The 24188-nt window shown below is 28.6% G+C and overlaps 1 protein-coding gene across 1 annotated transcript in view; it reads right to left on the bottom strand.

Annotated features, from left to right (window-relative positions):
* The window catches only part of LOC111636484 (structural maintenance of chromosomes protein 4-like), a 116718-nt gene that overhangs the window by 72821 nt on the left and 19709 nt on the right, over window positions 1-24188 (bottom strand). The window contains exons 5-10 of the mRNA XM_023381744.1: window positions 23029-23193; window positions 19395-19522; window positions 16675-16815; window positions 12135-12285; window positions 9891-10004; window positions 5795-5902 (exon numbers count right to left, since the gene is read on the bottom strand). Of these exons, the coding sequence (XP_023237512.1) occupies window positions 5795-5902; window positions 9891-10004; window positions 12135-12285; window positions 16675-16815; window positions 19395-19522; window positions 23029-23193 (807 nt within the window). The remainder of the gene's footprint in view (window positions 1-5794; window positions 5903-9890; window positions 10005-12134; window positions 12286-16674; window positions 16816-19394; window positions 19523-23028; window positions 23194-24188) is intronic.

Genomic DNA, 24188 nt, shown 5'->3' with positions numbered 1-24188 from the left:
TACCAATAAACACAACTCTGCCTGCTCACAATGACAAGTACACACAATTTTATTTTATAAAAGTACAAAATAAAACAAACTCTCTACATCACTTCATAAAATTTACAGTCAATCAAAATATGTCATGAATTATGGAACACTATATATATATATATATTAAATTAAAAAGATAAGATTAAATTCAAAATTTATTGTTCCTTAAGACTAAATTCTAATAATTAGATAATAAATAAAAGGAATAAACCTAAGTAATAAGCAAAATTATACATTTTCTTTTTTTCTCTTAATTTTGTACATTATTCATTTTAAGAAACCTGTTTAAGAAGATTAAATCTGTACTAAAACAGACTTCTTAAAACAAATAGCATACAAGACTTAAAAAAGATGTATAGGTCATTCATAAATAAGAAATTACAAAAGTCTTTTCTCATTTTCATGATAAATATTAGAAAAGTCTCTTTGATATCCTTTGTAAAATTTTCTATAATTTCTTTCTTTCTATTAAAAATATAACTTTAGTAAATAACAACCTAAAAAACGTTTGATTATACAGTTTAAATACAGGTAGGCCTCCTACAACGCGGTACCTTTACAACGCGTTTTCGCTCCAACACGGTTGGAAAAATGCGGAAATTTTCTTACAACACGGTACTTTTACAACGCGGTTTACAGTATTTAGAAATGAATTAGCTTTCACATAACAGAAAAATCACAACGGATCACGTGATACGAGCCACAGTTCAACATACAGAGCTAAATGTCCTTGAAAACAGCTGTTTGTCGATGTTGACGTGTCATTTCCGTGAAAGTTTCAGGGGAAAACCGATTTCTAGGCAGATGTGCATCAGTTACCGTCAACACTTAAATATATCACTAAACTTTCGATCATTTATACTCTTTCAATAAGTGAGGACCGCAGAAATGGTCCAAAATACAGTATAAACTTCTATTGGGTGTATATTTTTAACAACATAGTGAAGGGAAGTTACTTTTTGCGAGTTTTACTGTCCACAAAACTGATTGAAAAAATTTTAGCGGTAACAATGCCGAATGAAAAGAAAGGACCGTCGTTAAAAAGGAAATTTATATCTCTTCAAAGATAGAAATTTTGGATCGAATTAAAAATCAAGAGCGGATAGCTGATATTGGTAGGCATTTTAATTTAAATGAGTCAACTATTCGGTCGATTAAGCAATCGGAAGAAAAGATTAGGAATTCAGTTGCATCCGGATCATCTATTTTTGCGAATAATGTTGCTCGTCCAAGAGCACCTATAATGGAAAAAATGGAACAAGTGCTAATATCATGGGTAGAAGATATGAACAAGAACAAGAAATGATTGCCTTTAAATAAAAGTGCAATTAAACACAAAGCCTTAAAAATATTTGATTATTTAAAACAAATGGGACAGTCATCACCTGATGAAACCAGTGTTAAATTCGTGGCTAGCAATGGCTGGTTTGAAAAATTCAAAAAACGCCATTCCTTGCACAACATACACATACAAGGGGAAAAGGCCTCTGCGGATGAGGATGCAGCAAAAAAATATCCAGCAGAACTAGCAGATATTATTCAAACAAAGGGTTATTTGGCTGACCAAGTGTTTAATGCTGATGAAACAGGATTATCATGGGAAAAAATGCCTAGCAGGACCTATATCTCAAAAAATGAAAAAACTGCTCCTGGCTTTAAAGTTTCCAAAGATCGCATAACTCTACTTCTATGCAGTAACGCGTCTGGTGATTTTATTACCAAGCCAATGCTCATTCATCGATCACTAAATCCATGCTCGATGAAACAGTGCAACAATTACGACCTTCCAGTGTATTGGAGAGACAACAAAAAGGCATGGATGACTGGCCATTTATTTAAGAATTGGTTCCATAATTGTTTTGTTCCGGATGTAGAAAATTATTTAAAAAAGAAGAACTTAGCATTCAAAGTCATACTAATCTTAGATAATGCGCCCTCACATCCAATTGATTTAAATCATCCCAATGTTGAGATTGCATTTTTACCAGGCAACACCACTTCATTATTGCAACCCTTGGATCAAGGAATCATAGCGGCTTTTAAATCATACTATATCCGTAAATCATTTGAACTAATTTTGGAGAAAATAAATTCTACAGATATTACAGTCAGTGAAGTTTGGAAACAATTTTCAATTTTAAATTGTGTAGAAGTTATCGGCTCGTCCCCTAAAAGAAATTCACCAATCGACTCTAAATGCTTCCTGGAAAGCTTTATTACTGGAAATGGTCAGTCAGGAAAATGTTGTTGAGCCAATTCAGCGTGAATATGATAACATAGTAAGCCTTGCACACGCAATAGGAGGCGATGGATTCACTGAAATAACTGTTGATGATATTCTAGAATTAGTTACGGAAAATGAAATAAATGAAGCAGATTTGGTAACAGTTATATCCGAAACATAACGATTGAAGATAATTCTAAAGATCTTTTCAATGAAGAAACCAAAAACTTCACTGCAAAAGGTATAGAAAAACGTTTGGACATGGTGAAACAGATGGAATCTTACTTTTTAGAGAACTATCCTATGCCGAAGAGAGCGGAAATATTTAAAAGGAATCTTCAAAATTGTTTATCTGTCTATCAAGAAATTTATAAAGATTTGCAAAGCAAGAGCAAACAATCTCTAATGACAGATTTTTTTAAAACCTAAACCTACTGGAAGTGCAGCAGAACTTGTTGATGAAACAAGCTCAGATCTTGAAATAAGGCCAGTCAAACGTTCTCAAACAACTATAATAGGAGACAATGAGGACTAAATTTGTGAGCGTAACATTGTTTCTTTTTGATTTTGACTTAAAATCATAATCTTTTTAGTTTTTATATTATGTTTAATTTTATTTAAGTTTTTTATGAAATGTTTTTATGTACTGTACATAAATTTAAAAATGATGAAAATGTTACACAATAAAAGGCAGTTTTTCTCTTTTTAGAACCGAATTCCAGTTTTTGTATTAAGTTGGTGTCTCCTATAACGCGATTTCCCACAACACTGTATTTTCAAGGAACGTATCTACCGCGTTGTAGGAGGCCTACCTGTATGTTTATTTATAATAGATAATACAATAGACTGTAAGTAAGTCAAATTTCCTAAATATGAAATTCTCACTAACTCAAATTTTATTTTTGAGTTAGTGAAAATTTCATGCTTATAGTGAGATTTCCTGTCTTAACTCAATGCATTTCATGCTTATATAAATTGAAATAGTTTTAATATCACATTTTATTAACTGTAAATTTAAGGTCCAGAGTGTTTATTTTCATGTCTAATTTTGAGCATTTTTATGTTTTCATGGAGATGTATTATATCTTCATGAAACTGAAGGTTGGTATTGTATAGGTACTTCTGATTGTACAACATAAAATTCAAAATTTTAACATGTTTTATGCCTTTTTCATAACTATCCTATCCTGAAATAAAAATTAACAAAACAAATTTTAATGCTTTAAATTGTTATTTTTTAAATTTTATTTTTAAAATGTAACAAACACATCTGGATCTGACAATTTACTAAGTTTTTGGCCAATTAAATTTATTAGTTTGTCCATAAATATCTTTTTATTAAAAATATGCTAAACATGCATATTGAATAAATTGCAGGTTGACACATATTCATCACTGATAATGACTAGTTAATCAGTGTGCTGTCATTTAATTAGTTAATCAGTTTGCTGTTAATTAGTTAATCAGTGTGCTGTCATTTTCATTAAAAATGACAGCACACTGATAAAGTGGATGTTCAATTCATTAAGTAGATGAAAATGAACAACAACAACAAAAAAAAACTAAAAATTTTATTAATTATAAAAAATGATATCCATCATAAAGTATGTGGAAGAAAGTAAAAATAAAAAGTTAGAAATGAAAAAATATTTGACAGTACTCTCTCTATATATCTAAAAAACAAGAAAAGCATTTTAGAAAGTTTCAATGAACAGAATGACACAAGAGAAAAGCAAGTGTAAATGCAAGTATCCAGATACTGAAAAATGTTTACTGAAGTGCATTGCAACCTGTAGAGTTGATAATACACTTCAACCAACAGCAGCATGATAATGTGACAGCAGAGTCTACAGAGTTCCATTACATTAGCTGTCACTCACTATGCTAGACATCAAACTACATATGCAGACTTCTGGTCAAACACAGTCAACTTGGCAAGAGAAATTATAATTAAACATCCACATAAATTTTATATACATTTTATTTCATAAATAATCATAATTTTCTTGTAATTTAAAATAATATTTAATCTATGATGCATGTGAAATTATTGTGTTTCATTAATAATGAATACAGTAACTGATATATTTTTTATTTTGAAAGATTTCTTAAGCTTTCAAAATCTAAAAATTTGTAGTTTTTCAAATTTTAATTTCACACTTTTATACTTTTAATATCAGAAAATTAATTGGAATAAATCCTGCATATTGAACAAAAATTTTATTAATTATACTTTTTCTATTTAAATATATTTATGAAACTTAGAATTTTAAGAAATTAAAAATCTATACATATCAGTGATTTTTAAACATTTCAAAATAGATATTCATATTTAATTAAAGTGGGAAATTTGTACCAGAAATTCATTACTTTTCCATTTTATATCTGGTCCACATTAAGTGTGAAATCTGTGATAAATGTATAAAATATTAGTTTGTACATTTCTAATGCAATACTAATTAGCATTATTTGTTGCATTCAGACAAAATTTCTTAAATTAATAAAATTTGTTTTATAAACATAATTGAAATTATTGAATAATGCAGAGTAATGAACACCTTGCAGAGTAACACCTTGCATTGAATAATGCAAGGTGTCATATACTGCTTCTGATCTAATGTTCAACTTTGCTGTTTGATGCCAACATCATGATGCAAAGAGTTAGCCACTGTCTAGAGTTTGACTGTAAACCAGACAACGTTCTCATTGACTCTAGTTACAATGACCTTGAAACTTCATTCATCAATCACTACACTGACCTTGAAACTTCAGTGTTCAGGAGCTGTAAACAGTCCTGAACACTGAAGAGACAAGTATTGCTATTGATGATACACTTCTTAGAGAAATGACCAAACAATGTAGACAACAGCTGGGACATTCCAAATTTACAGCAAGCAAAGAATAAATTTAAGAGGCAGCATGGAATAGTTTTTAATAAAATCTAAGGTGAAAATGAGTGCAGAAGTGCAAAAGGAGAATTTCCCAAAGTGGTTAAAAAGCTTACCAGAAATTGTACAGAACTATAGCCCAAATGATATTTTCAAAAACAATGTTGTTCAAAGTGATTTATGTTGTGAAAGTAAAAAAAGCAAAAAGTATGTAACTTTTGGTATAAAATATAAAAGGTAATTAAAAAGTGTCATCACTATTTGTAAAATCTTTAAAGCATCAATGTTTTCACAATGCCAAGATGTTACCTATATAATTTATAGAAAATGAGAAAGCCTGGATGATGTCAGAGCTTTTTTCTGACTGACTGAAACTGACTTTACACATACAAAAAACATTCTTTTTATCAGCAATTGCATTACACATTTGATGATTCCTACTCTGATAGCCTAATAATTCAATTTTTACCACAAAATACAATTTCCAGATTGCAACTTTCAGATCAAAAACTCATTCAACACTTTAAATATAGTATTGAATAAGTGTCTTTAATAAGCTTTTAGCTTATTAAAATTATTAAATGCTATTTAAAAACAACAAAATCTTAACATGTTTATAAAATTAAAAATAATATAAAAAATAAAGTACCTTTGACTTTGTTTCATTGACATTTTTTTGCAATTCCATTAGTTCTGCTTCAAGATTTTCTTTCTTCTGTTGAAGACCTTTTGTTTCTTCTTTGAGACATGTCATAACCTATTAATATTATTTCTTCTAAATAAGTAATTACATATTTATTGTAATAAATCTATAACATACAATCACAAGAACTCTTTTATATTAAGAAATTTTGAAATAATAAATTCAAAATTGCATAAATAACAATATATACAGTACTTATTGGGTTGTTCAGAATATTGCGTTTTCCGTGGAAAAAAACGCAATATTCTTATGATTAATAAATATTTTACTGAATTATATGTTGACCATTTTGGTCAAATACCTGTTGTCATCGTTTCTGGTAGTAGCACGATTTCACATTCATAAAAGTTTTGATCGTTGCTTACAAAAAACCGATCCAAGTGATTTTTGACATTGTCATTTCAAGTAAATGTCTTACAGTTAAAAAAAATTTGTATAGACCGGAACAAGTAATAATCTGAGTGTGCTCGATCTGGCGAATATGGTTGGTGTGATAGCACGTCCCATCTAAGTTATAACAGTTTCTGACGAGTTACCAAACTTGTGTGAAATTTGACATTATCGTGGTAAAACACTACACCTGTTTTGTTGATCAATTCTGGCCGCCTTTTCTGTTTGATGATATTACTCAATTTGTTTACTCGATGGCAGTACACTTTCGAATCAATTGTTAAATTGTCTGGTAAAAGCTCCAAAAAAAATTTCCTTAATATCCCACCAAATAGAGCATTTCTCTTTAAGAACTCGTGGAATTCATATATCGAGCTTTGAAACGAAACCAATTTGTTTCAAGTACTCATAAACAGTTCAATTTGACAAATTTAATCTCTTAGTGATTTCACGTGTTGTTATTCCGCAGTTTGCTTCAATCGGTACTTTTATTTTGTTTTCATTGGCTTCAATTGGCCATCCATAACGTGGTGCATCTTCAATACTGAAATTGCGAGAACGAAATTTTGTAAACCAGTTTTGGCACTGTCGTTCTGTCAACACATCTCCACCATACATGTCACACGATTTTTTTCTTGCTTGAACGGCATTTTTATTTTTTTGGTAATAAAAAAGCAAAATATGCCGAAGATGCTGCTTTCGATCTTTCATATTTGATGGGACACAAAAAATAAACAATTGCACGAAATCAAACAAAATTTTTTACAAATAAGCCATAAAATGCTAGCTGTCAAAATATATAATGATAATACGGTTTAGAACGAAAATGGCGGAAAAAATACCACTAATCCGTCTAGTGGTAAAAAAACGAACTTACTTTCCGAACAACCCAATATAATCTTACTAAGAAATACAAATAAAATAAATATTTGTTTATCAATAATTTTTAAATTTCTAAATGATTAGTTCACATTGAGTTTTTAACTATTCATTACCACTCCAAAGGCTTCAACTAACATATCAAAAACTTGTAATGTTTCTGCTCCAATAAAACAGTTTTTGATGTGTCACATGAATTTCTTTTCAGTAAAAGATGACACTTCATATTTTAAAATTTGAATATTTAAATTAAAATATGAACATTTTTACATTCTATATATAGTTACTGAACTATGAAATTCAAATGTAGCTTATATTTTAATGAACTATAAATAATTTCAAAAATAAATTTCTAAACAAAATCTAAATTAACTTTTTCAGAGTTTGTATTTATAAACAAAAAGTTTTTCCATTTTCTTGAAATAATAAAATGGAGAATTACATATTCTTATATTAAGTACAAAAGAATTTCACTACAATAAAATTCATTTCAAAATGTTCTAAAATTTATATCGTTTATATCAGTTAAATTTTATAAATTTAATCAGTTTATAAATTTTATCAGTTTATAAATTTTAATTATTTTTTGCCAATGTCTGCTAACAGTATCACACTAACAAAAATTCATTTCTCGCTATCATTCCACTTATCACTTAATTTTTTCAGGTAATATTAATATTTTTTTATTTATATTTGCTTTTATAATATTTTTAATGATTAATAAAGTAATAATTCAATAAAAAATTTTTACAAAACAATTAAATTCTACTTTAAATACCAAAAAGCAGTTCCATCCTTTGAGAGCTAATCAATCACATAATAATATATACTATTCTATTGTGAGAATCTGAAGTTAAGGGATTTATTTTAACTTAGATAGGTAAATTTTCTATCAAAATAATTTTAAAATATTTTAACAACAAAATTGTTAAAATTTTTTAAAATTATTTTGATAGAAAAATTATCTATCTAAGTTAAATGGGAAACTTCCTTTTTGTCATGGAGAGAAAAGTTAGTGCCTCCAAAAGCGACAGTTCGAGTGTGTTGTCCCACTCTTCTATCTGTAAGATCACCCAAATTCCATCATGTATCAGAAGCATGGTGTGATTTTCCAATAATTCTATTCAATAGAATTCAGCATAAAAGGTGAGAGGTTATTACATTAGTGTACAACCTGCTCTTTGCAGCAAATAGATGAATGTTTTAATTTTGGCATGCCAAGTATAATGCCAAGTTGATGCCAGAAATTTTGCTTTACATGCAATTTTGTTATTTAAATTTGTACATTTTTTATGTTGTTTTATTTTTTCAACTTGCAATTCCAACTTGCTCTTGTTTTGGCATTCAACACTTTTGCCATTGCTCTTATCCCTCTGCCAGTTCATTACCTCGGTTCGTTCCAGGACTCTCCATTCTCTCTTACAAACATAGAAAGATATTAGTGATATAATTATTTTATGTAAACTCTCTCTCATCAGGATAGGTCATATTTGATTGTTGAGTAAAACATAATAAATATATAGTTATATTCTTATTCGTTGTTTAGTTGATTTAATGCCTAACTCCATAGTCAGCCCACATATTTCAAATAACTCACGAGATTAACGTTGTTAATGTTTAAGGCAAACCCTCCTAAAATTCCAGTTGATCTTTAGAAATATCTTGTTCCACTCGGAAGATAAGTTAATCGCAAATTGAGACACTATAGAAATTATCTCAACTGGTGTCAGGACAGACAAAGATTATACTGATCTTCCTTTATTTTAACATTTCCATCTTGTATGTAAAACAGAGTTGATCTTTAGTCCCTGCTTTTCAGACTATTATCTTTAGCCATTCATCCTTGAACAAAATAATGCATCATACTTCCAAGTATTGGAAGAAAGTCAATCATCATCTACATAAATAAAAAATTTATTGTAGCTGACTAAAATATAACATAGAATAGAACTTTCCATTTAAAATTAAAATGTTATTTATAAACTCTTTACAAAAATTCAGTGCTTTTCTGACCAACACAAAAAAATAAAACAACATAAAAAATGTACAAATTTAAATAACAAAATTGCATATAAAGCAAAATTTCTGGCATCAACTTTATACTTGGCAAGCCAAAATTAAAACATTCAACTATTTGCTGCAAAGAGAAGGTTATACACTAATGTAATAACACTAGTTTTGGTATATTAGAAAACTGTCAGCTATAAAGTAATAGACTGAATTAAAGGGTGAACCCAGTGCATTAAATATATATTTCAAGATAAATATTTGTCAAAGGAGTACTTTGTTTTCTTTACATAAAATCTCCATTGTTACATTTCATAAAATTTTTCTTAAAACAAATGCATCAAACTCACATGCTTCAACCTTATAGATATAATTTAGCAATTTTTATGGGCAAATGGATCAACATTCATCTTAATTCAAGCAATGAATTCATCATTCCCATCAATATAAAAAACAAATGTTTACTGAGATAAACTCAGATATTATCAGAATCCTGATATTATAATTCTGTAAATCACAGTTGAAAACAGTTAGTGTAAACATTAGCTATTTATTAAATGTTCTTTTTGCTGGATTTCTATTTTTTGTGTGTGAGTCAATGTAACTATCTGCTAGTTCATGTACCAGCTTGTAAAAAATTACCTAATAACTCTACTAAACGTTCTCAAACAACTATAATAGGAGACAATGNAAAAATTACTTATTAATCTTTAACAAAAAAAATGTATAAATATTTAATAATATATTTAGAATAACTTATTTTTACCTTAGCAAGTTCTTCCTCTCTAACATTTTTCTCCTTTTCAAGTTTACACTTTTTTGCTTCCATATCAGAAATTTCTTTATTTAACTTATCTGGCTGTTTCTTTAAATCTTCTAGCTATCATTTAAAACTTGTTCAAATTACTTAATAAATAAATATAAACAAATACTTAAATGATTATTTTAAAATACACTAAAAATTAACATTTTACAAATAAATTACTCTCTTCAAACACTAATCCTCATCTGTAATTATCTGTATATTTTTAAGCAGATCAATTTTAAAACCAACATTTTAACAAAAAATAAAACGTCAAAAATTTAAATCTAAACCATTTTCAGAAAAAAGTTTGAGATTGCATGTTAAGTAATATCTTATTTAACAAACAATATTTTTTGCTTATATGCTGAATAATTGATTAAAAATATATCGTACTGATTTCTATCACTTTCACTTCCTTTTTTATCTTTTTATACAAAGAATTCAATATTACATAATCATAAAATATAATTAATAAAAAAGGCAATTATTTTCTTACAGCTTAAAGAATTAAATTTAAATAATAGTTATTTCTAAACATTGTTTGGATCATATTCAAAGTTTAATTTTTTAAAACTGTTTGTCAAAATTTCTTTCTCCCTTAACAATGGTTCAGGTATATTATAAAAAAGTAATTTTTTACAACATGCACCCAATGATCTGTGTATTTTTGGAATGTATGAAAGGCAATTTTTAATACTTCTATTCTATGAATATGTATTTGAAACAATTCTTTATAATTTATGAGCAATATTATTTTATATGGTTTTGTTCCTACACTATTGTAGAGGATGATGAGTAAATAGTATCCTGCTGAGACTTTCGGTTTAGCTGAAGTCTGCTTATTGTTTCTTTAGTGGTGATAGTTTCTATGGGGTGAGGTTGGTAACCCCACACGCAATCTTTCTCCTTTCTCATCCAGTCTAGGGACCAACAATGACAGAGTAAAATAGTTCTATCTAACACTTACAAATTGAAGCATTGCAAATCAAAAGTTTCTTCTTTGCTGACTTTAAAAAAGCCTTTGACACTGTTCATCATGAATCATTGTGGAATATTGTTAGATCTTATGGCATACCACAACAATACATTAATATTTTTAAGAACTTGCATCTGGAGTCTACCTGCTGTATAAAGACAGAGGATGGATACACTGATTTCTTCAAAATTGAAACTGGTGTTAGGCAAGGCTGCACTCTCTCAACATTACTGTTCCTCCTGGTCATAGATTTTATAATGAGGTGAGCAAAGATCATCCCTGGTGCAGAAATTCCACGAAGAGGACAAATAAAAATCACAGACCTGGACTTTTCTTATGACATTGCATTGATATCAGAAATGCACCCAAAGATACAGAGAATAACCAACAAGCCTTTAACATGAGGCTGGAAGGGTGGGATTGCAGATCAGCCATGGTAAAACAAAAATAATGTCTATAATAGGCAAACAAAAGTAAAAATCACAGTCAGGAATCAAACAATAGATGAAGTGGAGGAGTTCTGCTACCTTGGTAACATGTTATCATAGATGAAGGTATTAAAGCTGATATAAAATGCCAACTTGGTAAAGCAGCAGCCATCTTTCAGAGACTACACTCAGTCTGGTTTGCACGAGTGATCAGTACAGCAACTAAGAAATGCTTCTACAACTCCATTGTCATCCCAACTGCAATCTACACCTGTGAAACATGGAAAGACACAAAGATTACTCAGAAACTCAACATATCCCCATCGACACAATCTTTGAAGCATACTTAGAATTACATATTGTTACCATATCACAAAAGAGTAAGTCCCCAGAAGTGGTCTACACAAACTACAGGACATTATTATAGAGCATAAAATGTGTTTTGCAAGGCATGTACTGTACTTCATTTGCTGGAGGAATGCTTACCAAAAGTAGCCTTACAATGGAAACCATGCAGTGGAAAAAGGAAACAAGGTAGACCATAAAGAACCTGGCACTCTACATATAAAGAAGATCTAAAGAAGATTAGAATTTCATGGAATGATGATGAAATCATTGCAGCTGACTACATTCACTGGAGACAGCAAATTGCCCAACTTCCACTTAGCACAGGAGAACCTAAGACTAAGACTAAGACTATTTTTGTAAAAATTTAAAATCCACTTTCACAAAACATGTAGAACTGAAGTATTGCTGTTTCTATAAAAATAATTTAATATAAAATTCATTTAATATGCTAACCTTTTTCTGTTCATTTTCTTTAGATTTTTGTAAAGTATTTAATTTATTTTTTGAATGTTTTAAATTTTCTCTGGATTGTAAATCTTGTCGTTCCAATGCACTATACTGTTCTTTCTTCTCTTCACTAACTTTATTGAACTGTTCAAACTTCCTGTAAAATTTAAAAACTTATAAATATATATTTTATTATATTTAATTCTTATCAAAATTTTAATTTTATTGTAGCATATTGTATTTATCACTTGTAACAATATGTAATTTTATTATAGCATAACTTTGATGCAAATCAACTGTCTGGAAACATCTTTTTAAATGTCTCTCCAATTTTTCAAAGAAATATAATAAAAATTTATTTTGAACAGCATTAAGAATACACCTAACCTCATCACTGTTAGAATATAATGTTTCTATAGATTTTTGATTCTCCTTTTGATGAACTAAAATGCATGGATGCAGAAAGTATAGATTCATTATTACTGTTGTTCTGGTTTCAGTTCACAGTTGCAACTTGAATAAAGATGTTTACATTGGGGTTTATCAGAAATATTTTTATAGAAGTTTGTAAAGTTCAGATTTTGACCAATTTATTGTGAAGTTGCCTCTTACTGACAATAACAAGTGCTTTTTTCCCCCATATTCCAGAGTGTAAAATTTTTTGCACACCTTAAAAAATCAATAGTATAAATCTTCACTTTTTCTTAACAACCATAATGTGGGTTTCAAAATAGTTCCAACCATTGTTCATTAAGTACTGTACTTTTTAAAATGTTATTTTAATTCAAAATCTAAAATTTATTATTTATTTTTTATTTAGAAAAATAAAATTTATACTCACAAATACAGAATATAGAATTAAATGGGATATGGAGTATCCTTTCAAATGTACTCATGAAATTAATAAATTTACAATGAAAATATAAAAAATTATGTTTATCTGAGCATTACATGTTTGCACTTACTGTAACAAAATTGTTTCACAGCTTGTAGAGTTAACAGTGAAAATAACTGCAAGTGCTTTATCATCCCAACATGTCAGAGAAAACAAATTACAAAATCATAAAAGTAGAATTTTATATTTTAGTTAGTATCATATCTCGACACTGGACAACTAAAACCAAAGACAAGAAATACAAAAAACAAGAAAATCACTATTAATAAAAGTTAACACACATTCCTGACTTTTTTCCTCATTTGTTTCATATTTCTTGACTCATGTAATTTTTCATTCTTTTTCCTGAGTTTTTCTGATCAAAATAAAAAATCCTGATTTTTCTTGTTTGCAGAAACCATGAATATATCATTTTTACAGAATGTCAAAAGCATTAACATTTATTCATCTCTCAAATGGTCTTCCATTTGACAAATGTATAAGATTTGTAATTTTATTTATTTGTATACCTAAGTTAATCAAATGTTAAATTATATATCATGAGATTAAAATGATAATCATGTAAATATATGTTATAATTATTTTGTTAAACTATTAATTTTCTGTACTATCCTATAAGCCTTCTTTGTAACAGGATCTATCCCTATATACAGGGTGCATAGGAAAATCCCTTTAACCAAAAAATTCTTGCGAACGGAGAGAGCTACAGCTATGCAAGTGAGGTAATGGTATAGTAAAGCGACTATGCCCGACCTAATGCGAATGACAGCAGCGCCCCTATGGCGAAATTTGGAAGATAGGCAGTGCAAATTGAAAATGAAAACAGATAGAGCAAACTTTCCAATTAGAAAATTTTAGAGCATCAATTAATTAGTACGAAATGACAGGTGGTTCACATGAATAAGATAAATTGTTGCCTGTATATCCGAAAATGTCCGAAAGCGATGCATGCCATTTTGTGTAAACGTTTGAAAGGAATAGCCATAGGTATGAAGAAATATGCACAATTTATTGCATAAAATACGTACTGCTTTCTTGCTAAAATTACCCTGCTTTCTTGTCGCATCATTTTTGTCCTAATGGAGAACAATCCTGCAAAAATACTAAAAACTGGGCCAACTGAGGATTTTTTAACAATTTTCAACACACCCATTTACAATTAGGGGTAGAAGGCAAAAAAACATGGATTAGTTAATCAATCACATAAGTACTATCTGAAAAAATGTAAATGAAAGTCTTGTACAGAATCATTTACTGCATTCTAAAATCAAACCAACCACATTGACAACAGGGACTTGTAGAATTGCAAAAGAACTGGAAAAGGCTGTTGCTTGACTTTCCAAGCATTCATATAGGAAGTTAAGGGGACCAAGTAGTTCAATAATTTTCAATATTACTATAATATAAATTTAAGTACAGTGGAACCTCGCTTAACAAAAACCTCTCATAATAAGTAATTTGCACAACAAGCAAAATAAATTGTAAAAAAAATGACTCACTTAACAAATAACATTTTGAATAAGGAGTACCGAGCAGAGGGGAAGTCCCAGATTGTGCATATGCTACATCAGTCTGTGTTCAGCACTCATTCTGCTAGCATCTTAGTGTTGCTTATGATCACACATTTTCCCAAACTTGTGTCCAGACATATTACATATAAACATCAACAACTATAGCCCATTATATAATAAGCACATCAAACAATATGCCAAATTCTAGGGCTATGTAAAGACTATAATTAAATATTAGAAACTGATTAATTTGACTAGAGTAGGCAGTTATGCTGCCAACTTGTATTAAATTTAATGACAAATTCCAAATTATATTTTAGAAAAGTCTAAATTAAAAATTATTTATTTATAATTATTAAATTTAATATGAGATGGAAGCATAACTGCCTACCTCTAGTCAAATTAAATTTCTTTAATTATAGCCTTTACATAACCCAAAAATTTGGCATATCATTTGGCTGTTTATGAGACACATTTTTTCTATTCTTTTGTTTTCTGCAAATGAATTCACATTCCAGGTTTGTTCATTCTGCACTAGAAGAAAAGATGAAGATGATTCATGCTTCTTAACTTAGTATATTGTATAATTTTCTTTGAATAAATGTTATACATAAAACATTTGAGTATTTTTTTTCAGCATGGAATGCATTGTCGAATTTTACATCAATTTATAGGGAAAAATTGCTTTGTTTAACGAGTGTTTTGAATTATGAGTGAGATTCTGGAACAAATTATGCTCATTAGACAAGGTTCCACTGTAACTCCAATATAACTTGTAACTGTGTAACTGTGAACCAAGTAACTGTGGAAGAGGTTTTAATCACATTAGAAATTCTTAAGCTGTCAAGAAAAAAACTGTTTTTAGTTGCCTTAATAACTGACAGTGCTCCATACATGCTTTGTGCTAGCAGAAGGTTGAAGTGTTTGTCCAAGCATGCTAGGCTTGCATCCAATTTCAAGCTAAAGAAATCAAAGTTAAGTTTGCTATATTGAACCAGTTCACTGCTAGTGTTAAAGCAGAAACTATGAAGTGCCAAGAAGAAGAATGATTCTTTTAGACTGCCTTAAGAGAAATGGAAGAACAAATGCTTCGCAATTTATCCCAATAATGTAATAGCAAGGTGGGATACATGACTAGAGGATGCATATTATCATTTGCAATACATAAATGCTTTAAAGGAATGGATTTTTTTTAATACAAGAAGAGGAAGTATCTGCTGCTTGTCATCTTTTTGAATTGTTAAAAACAAAAATTTGAAATATTGCTATAAGCTATTGGGGAGATATCTCCAAATATTTGTAAGTTAATTTACAATTTTGAAGCACAACCACATTATGGGTTTCTTGCCAACAATGTCTAGCAGAATCTCATAATGCTGTAGACATTACAGGAATTTACCCAGCCAAAAACTAGCCACTTATATGAGTGGACAACATTCTTCTGTTACTTTCTGGAAAGGAGTTCAGCAATTGGATCCAGCCCATTTCAGCAAATTTAATGTCATTCCTTCAGAACTCCAGTTACAGGAATGGCATCTCAGAAGAAAATGTGCAATTAGATGAAATTGCTTGTTATCAAAGTTCAATTTCAAATTCATCAAAACAATCACAAGATTCAATGAACTTTTGGGAAAAACCATACAAAGGATATGCCAATATTTAGCATGTTTGCTGTGGGTACATTGTCCTTTTTTTACAGTTCAGTTGAAGTTGAACAAAGATTTTCAACAACTAATAAAATCTTAACATCCAATTAAACTGTTTGACAGAAGAAAATTTAGATATTCATGTGAGATTATCTTTTAATAAGAATTAACACTAACTAAGTGTTAAATTAAACCAAAAAGTGAGTAAAATGTAACTATTAAAAACGTTTTTTTCCTTTAAAAATAAAGCATTTCTGATGAGCAATTATAAAAACTTAAGTAATATTTTACACTGATCATAAATTATCAAGGTAACATATATTCAATGTTTATGTTTTCTCTGTTTGCATCTCAAATTTCTTCAGTAACTATATTCATAGAAAACCAAAAAAAATATGCATGGCTATGTGCATACACATGCAATTTATTTATAAATGGTCTATTTGGTTTTTCTAAATATGAATCATTTTAATCATTATATTTATATAACATACTCAAAAATTTTCTTGTATTCAGTTTCTTTTCCTTTCTTCTCTTTCTTCAGATTTTCCAAATTACCTAAAACTTCTGACATTTCATTAGTAATTTTATCTCTCTTCTTACTTGCTTCTTCAGCTTTATGTTCTTCCTCAAATCTGATAAAATAATTATTATATAAGGTTAAAAAAAATAATTTTTTCATACTCAAATTCTGTCTTTTAAAAATCTACTAAATACTTTATAAAACATTTATTCTTTTTCATTGTTTAACTTTATAGTAAAAATCCAAACATAATTAAGTTTAAAGTTAAGTTTAAGATAAAAATCTAAACAAAGTTAAACCTCACAAAAATTAAAGAATTATCATAAAATTCAAATAAACCACTTATTGTAATTACATTTAATTTTTATGATTTAAAATATAAAATAAAATTCAAAAATTCTCAACAAAATTACATTTAATTTTGAAACTATAGATATTTTGTATTAATTTACTAATTAGATCTAGCAGGTCTATGACACAATATATACATGATATATGGTCTGTATTAAATTTTTTTTCCTTTGTCTAAACTTGCCAAAAGCATTCTTAATAGTGTGGAAAATCCTTTACATGCTGCAGACAAACATATCACAATTTTTCCTAAAACCATCAAATAAACATATGCATGTCTCATCTTTAATTTTTTTTCTTCTATTTACTGTATGTCATAGATATATTAACTGATATTATTATATTAGACAATTCTACATACTTGTGCTACAAACTGTATCCTGAAAGCTGATAAATTTTCAATAATTCCACTCTATATATAACAACACCCATTATTAAAGCCAAACTATTAATGAACTTTAGATGAAATATTTGAATATCTTCTATATACTGTAAGTGTCATATTTTCAAGAGCCAATTCAAAAGTTTGGGGTTGATTTTATGGTATCAATTATGTAAAGATTTTATTTCCAGTCTAGAAATTTTTTGTGAATTATACACTAGTACAGGTTATAATATGTTGATGGTTATAATGCTCAAAATTATGGTAATACAACAGTTATATGTATATATTAGAAAAATGTTCTACAATTGATTAGTAACTCAAATTTAATTATAAACTCCCAAGAATTCCAGTATTCTCCAGAAATTTTTCTTATTTTATCACTCTTCAAATGAAATATTTTCATTAAACTATTTGATATATTATGTAAGTTCAGGAATTTAGAACAGCCTTGCTACCTGCTTATATACATACAAACAAATATACAGTACTTGTCCAAGTATCTTTATAGATTACATATATGATCAAACTCCATTTATCTGGACCCCATTCATCAGGATTTCTGGGCTATCCCGATATGCTTGAATAAGCACTTCTTTTTAAATTTTCATGTATTTTGTGAAATCATTATTTTTTGGAATGTTTATGAGCTCATTGAAACATTATTTACAACCTTAATATATAATATCAATACATCACAATCTTACATTCTTAAGGATATAAATGCGTATTGTTTATATATACTGAGTGATTTTTGTTTATATAATGTTATTGTTCTTATGTTGTTTTCAAGTTAGTAAGCATGTAAGTTGATAATTTTATAGATGTTAATTTTGTAATCATGTAATTTTTCAATCATTAAAAAGTATTTTCAATGTGAAATTTTAATTTCATGTCAATATCCCATTCATTTCGGTTTCTCCCAACTTTCATTAATCTGGAACAGGTCCAGTTCTATTTGAACCAAATAGGATTTGACAGTACTATCAATTATTATCAAATTTACTATATCACATAAATAATTTTGATGGAAGTTATTTAAAACATATGAAGAAAATATACATGAAATAACTTTAAAATACATGTTTTATCAAATTCTTTGAAAATTTTTTATATTTTTTAAATGAAAGGATATGTCTAATATACACATTTATATCAAACTTTCCAAGGTATTTTTTTATCTTATAAACTTCATGATAATTTCATGCATATCAAATTCCACTCAATATGATTTTTATTATGTTTAGCAGAATTGTAATTTTTTTTAATATTTCATATCACTATTTAAACTGACACAATTCTATGTGTAGTAAGCCATAACTTCTATATATTAATTTCAAAATGCCTTTCTCTCTTTTTCTAGCAAATTTTTAATTTAAATTAAATTAAATGGACTAATGTTTTCATCTATCTTAAATGGCCTTCTTCAGGATAAGTATAATTTGGGGGCAAGAAAAAAAAGGGGAAAAAGCACGATATATCTGAATCCACAGTAAATATGACAGGGTGCTTTTTTCTTTGCCCATCTAAAAGCCCAGGCCTAGCACTGACCAACCCTCATTTTTGGTTTACATAATGCACATTAGATAATTTCCAGGCTTCTGAAGAATCAGATGTTACACAAAAACATAATTTCTTACTTTAATTCAAAGTGTAAGACATTTAAATCATAATTATGTATACTTTTATCATTGTTGGAAAAACTTAATTTGTTAAAAAATTTTGGATTTTGCTGTTACTATTTAATTCTTTGTTTAGAATCTAATTTTTTACACAAATGCTTTATAAATTGTTCAATTGCATATATTCTTAAATAACACATATATGATAATTGAACAATTCTTAAAAATACTTATGTAAAGACTTCATTTGTGTAAAGAATATATGACAATTTACTAATTATCTGTAATATCTACTATTATAACACAAATCAAAATATTTCAAACTTTTACTCATACTTATATTTTTGATATAGACGATTTTTTTTCACACATATGTCATTTTCTAATTTTAGATATTCTATGGCTTCATTTTTTATTTCTTCTAAATCGTCCTTTTCTTTTTCCACAGCTTTTACTCTTTGTAACTGTAGATAAACAACAATTTTATATTTTTTCAATTGTTATAAATGTTAAATTATCACAACTAAAAACTACATTTTTATGCTTATTTTACACAATTAATCATACAAATACTATATTTGATTTTTTTTCAATNATGATATAGATTTAATTAACATTAATGTAAAAATTCCCATATAATTTGCTGTCAAATAATCAGCATCGTTACACAAGTCACACCTTCTTCTAATAGTTAAATATATCATTAATCTATTTATTGTTCTGCTATGAAGCAATTGTTATAAATGTTAAATTATCACAACTAAAAACTACATTTTTATGCTTATTTTACACAATTAATCATACAAATACTATATTTGATTTTTTTTCAATATTTAGCCTGTCTGTTTAACTAACTATTTAATAATTATATGAAGAAATACAAAAAATCCTCATTATTTTGAACTTAAACAGTTCAAAATCTCATTAGTTTGTAACTGTATACTATTTGTCCCAGCTACATTTATAAAGATTTATATGTTAAGGAATTTGATTAGTTCAAAATACAGCTACTTTGTAGTTGATGGTGATGCACTTAGGGACTATATTGTGCACTCTACAATTGAGCAAAAAGACTAATTAGGCATGCAGCTTTTGCCATAGTTTTTGCAGATTTAACGTAGAAAAGAACATCCAATTTCTGGTATTCATCCTGTTAGTATACTAAATACTTAGATTGGACGTCATGCCAACAGTTGTATTAACTCAATTAAAGACTTCAGATAAGGAGGCATTAAAGAAATTCAAATAAACACTTTATTTCTGCAAGCGCTTTCAACGTAATTACACACGTTGTCCTCAGGCAGTTTGAATAACAAAAATATTTCTAACAGACTATTTAAATTTAAACAGTCATGACATTAGCCGTTTTGGAACTTAACTTTTAAGAATAAGTAAATTTTAAATTAAAAGTTTTTGCAAACATGTAAAACTGACGCGCATGCACCTTAACACACACAATCATAAAAGCCAATTGGAAGAGCACCTTAAGTGCATGTTACATTAAAATATAAATATAAACAAACATGTAACATAATTTACAAACATATGTAAAACACTTGTAACTTATATTAAGATACATGTAAAAGATCAGTATGCATGCGTCTTACATTGGATATGCGGGAAATGAATGCAGAATTATTGTTGATTTTATGTATCTTAAAGCATCATCCTATTTTAGCAAGCATGTGCTTAACTACACCTATCCAGTTCTGTGAGTCAAAGACACTCATCAACCTGTTATCTAGGTGGAACAAATTTCATGGTCATTAATTCACATGATTCATTTAGCTCAGACAACAAATGGGTGGATACCCTTGACTTAGAACTGAGTAAATGTAAAGAACTGAGTGCTTGCTAAAACAGGCTGACATTTCAAGATACACTTTATCAGATAGCAATTACATCAAATTATGTTTTTACTTATTAACATTCCAGTAGTTTATGATAGTATGTCATAAATTTTTAAACACATCATTTTTGGTTTAATGTGTACTGTGTATGTGGTCCTTTTTATTTTTTAAAACGTTTGAACAGCCAGAAAATTCTAATAAATTTGATCTTATGTTGAATTTTAAAATAAAATGATCTTTGTATTTGATTGATGCGAATTCTAACTTGATACTCTCCTAGTTCAACATGAAAATATTTCTTGGTAATTTACAGAGTGATTTTTAATTAATGCAAAACTTTAAACTTTAATAACTTTTCAACTGTATGAGATAAAAAATAAAAGTCAAAAACCATATTATATAGAATTTATTGCCATTTAATGAATTAGGTTTTTGAAATAACTACCTTCACTGACAATAATAGTTTTTAACTGATTTTTGAACCATTCAATAACAAAGGTCTTTCTTGCAATTACCATTATTTTTTTTTTTATTGTGTCTATGAATACTTCAATAGTTGTAAGAGAATTGTGATATACTTTGACTTTAAGATAGCCTCATAAAAAGAAATCATATGGGTTTTAGTCAGGGCTACAAGGCAGCCACTCCATGCCACCATCAGTATATTTTTTATAATCTAATCTAATTAACCACTTCTCAAACATACTGTAAAAGCTTTTGTACACTTGCTTTGTACAACAGGGCCTTGCATATAACAAGCACAATGATGTTTATGCCCAACAAGCATTTTAGAATAAAATTTCTTTTCCAATAATTTAACATAGGCAACAGAAATAATGTTCTTTTTGAAGAAGAATGGTCCAACAACTCTGCTAGCACTGATAGGACACCAATTAGAGAATTAAAATTTTGATAATAATTTTTTACAATAAACATGTTATTCTAAAGTGTGTGCCATCATTTTGAAAATGGCTGTTAACATTAATCAATCATTGACATTAAAAATGTAAACATTGTACTTTTTTAATTTTATTTCTATCTTATTTAGGTGAAAAGTTATTAAAGTTTAAAGTTTTGCATGAATTAAAAATCACATCTGAAGTTACTTGTCGTTCTGAAGTAAGCAGCTTTAATATATATTTATAAATAACAAAAATAACCTTAAAATCTATAAAAAGCCTAAAAGTACTAAAAGTAGCAAATATCACTTAATAAAATTTTAAAAACAGTTTGCTTTTACAATCAATATCTATTTCAGATTATAAACAAATATACGAGGGCTATTTTTTAAATAAGGTCCATTTTTTAATAAGAAAAATAATACTGTAAATATCATTAAAATATATTTTTTCCCATATTCTACATACTTTTATCTACTTTTCTACATAATTTCCATTTTTGTTCAAACATTTGTCATATTGCTCAAAAATTTTTTAAATTCTGACTTCAAAGAAATCTGCTGCCTGCTGCCAGAAGACATTAGGCCACGCCACTTGTCTTGTATGGCACAGCGGAGTTTTCTCAATGTCACAACAAGAGTCAGAATTGATTGTTGTGCCTCTTGGCATAAAATCCACTAACAAAGTTCCTTTCCTGTCCCAAAAGATAGTTGCCATGATCTCTCGTGCTGAAATTGAATAACAGATCATATCTTACAGTTGGCAGGCGACTCAATTTTCTTAAACATTATAAACTTCTACAGTTCAGCATAGACAGACAGACAATATGGCTACAAATGGCATCTAAACACACATAAAGCATGCTGAAAACAGATGCTCATGCACACCGCTACAATCGCGCATCATTCTCACTCTCATTCACAAACGGGCCTTATTTAAAAAATAGCCCTCATATTATAGATAATGATTGTACTAATACATGTATAGAAAACACAAATGTAATTATCTGTTAAATTAAGTAGTTAATATAATATTTAATGTTAGCTTATATCAAGTAAATATCATCAGCATTTGTTTATAAAATGTATCAATTCCATAATGCTTTCATGGATATCAAGAAAGTGAGTATACTGAAAAATTAACAATGTCAAAAAATGTAGCAACATAAAATCATACTAATAAAAATACTGACTGACTTAAACACAATGTATGATCAGATACCTTTTCAGATCTCTGTTCATTAAGTTCTTCAACTTGACGATATAATAATTCAATTGGTTCTTTAAAGCGACTACTTCCAATAATATCTTCTAGAAACTCTAACATCCCAGTATCATTTTCATTTTGTCCTTTTGGTTTCATCATAGCTATCTGCTCAACTTCCCCCTAAAACCAAATAAATCAAACAGTTTCTGTCAGAAAAACTTAGAACAGGAAAATTAGGTCAAGCAAGCGTTTAGTTAAAGACTATTTGTTTGCATTCATAACTGCATTTATTCACTTCAATGTGTAACTGCTTTATTCATATATAGATCTATATATTCTAGCTTTAGTTTTATAATAAATTTTATAATATATTGGTTATGTTAAAACCTGTCTTTTGTTTGTCCACGGACCCCTGCTGACCTACCAATGCACTCCCCACTCGATTTGTCTCCTATCCATCCAACAACCTCGAGATCGCGTTTTACCAGCCTGTGCAGATTAAGTGGTCAGAAGGGAATAACCCCTGACCCCCCGCTTATCTCACAAATATGTTTGTACTCCCCATATGCTTGTCTCAATATTATGCTTAATCTTTTACTTCAAGTATGAAAAGTCTGTTACAACTACAGTAGAGTCCTGCTAATCCGAACTAACTGGGACCAAGCCCTGTTCAAATTAGCCAAATAATTGAAATAATGCAGAAGCAAGCAGTAAAACAGGTCTGGTTTATATAGATCCAACACCATCAATGACTTTTGTATCTGTTTTTGTGTGTAAGTACATTATAGATCTGCTGTTTTAATAGACCAGTGTTTCTCAAACTTTTTTGTCAGGTGGCACACTTGAAATTATTAAACAAAATTCACGGCACCCCTATTATTATTATTATTATTATTTATTATTTTGCTTTTTACGGTTAGTAAAGATATGAAGGATGAGAAGACTTTGAAAAAAATAAAAGTTTTTTATTAAAGTAAGTTTATTTCCAAACAACACAAAAGCATTCAAAACAAAAGTTATTATTATAAAGGTATCTTTTAATTATTTATTTAATTTAATACTTTAATTCAATTATTTTAAGTAATTTTAATTTAATTATTTAAAAATTTCGCGGCACCCTTGTGGCGTTCTTGCGGCACCCTAAGGTGCCGCGGCACCCGCTTTGAGAACCACTG

Source organism: Centruroides sculpturatus, unplaced genomic scaffold (assembly GCF_000671375.1).
Source record: "Centruroides sculpturatus isolate CEXI.00-Female unplaced genomic scaffold, Cexi_2.0 scaffold1044, whole genome shotgun sequence".
NCBI lineage: Eukaryota > Metazoa > Arthropoda > Arachnida > Scorpiones > Buthidae > Centruroides > Centruroides sculpturatus.
The sequence above is the reverse complement of the archived record's forward strand: the minus strand, read 5'-3'. Positions and strand labels throughout refer to the sequence as shown.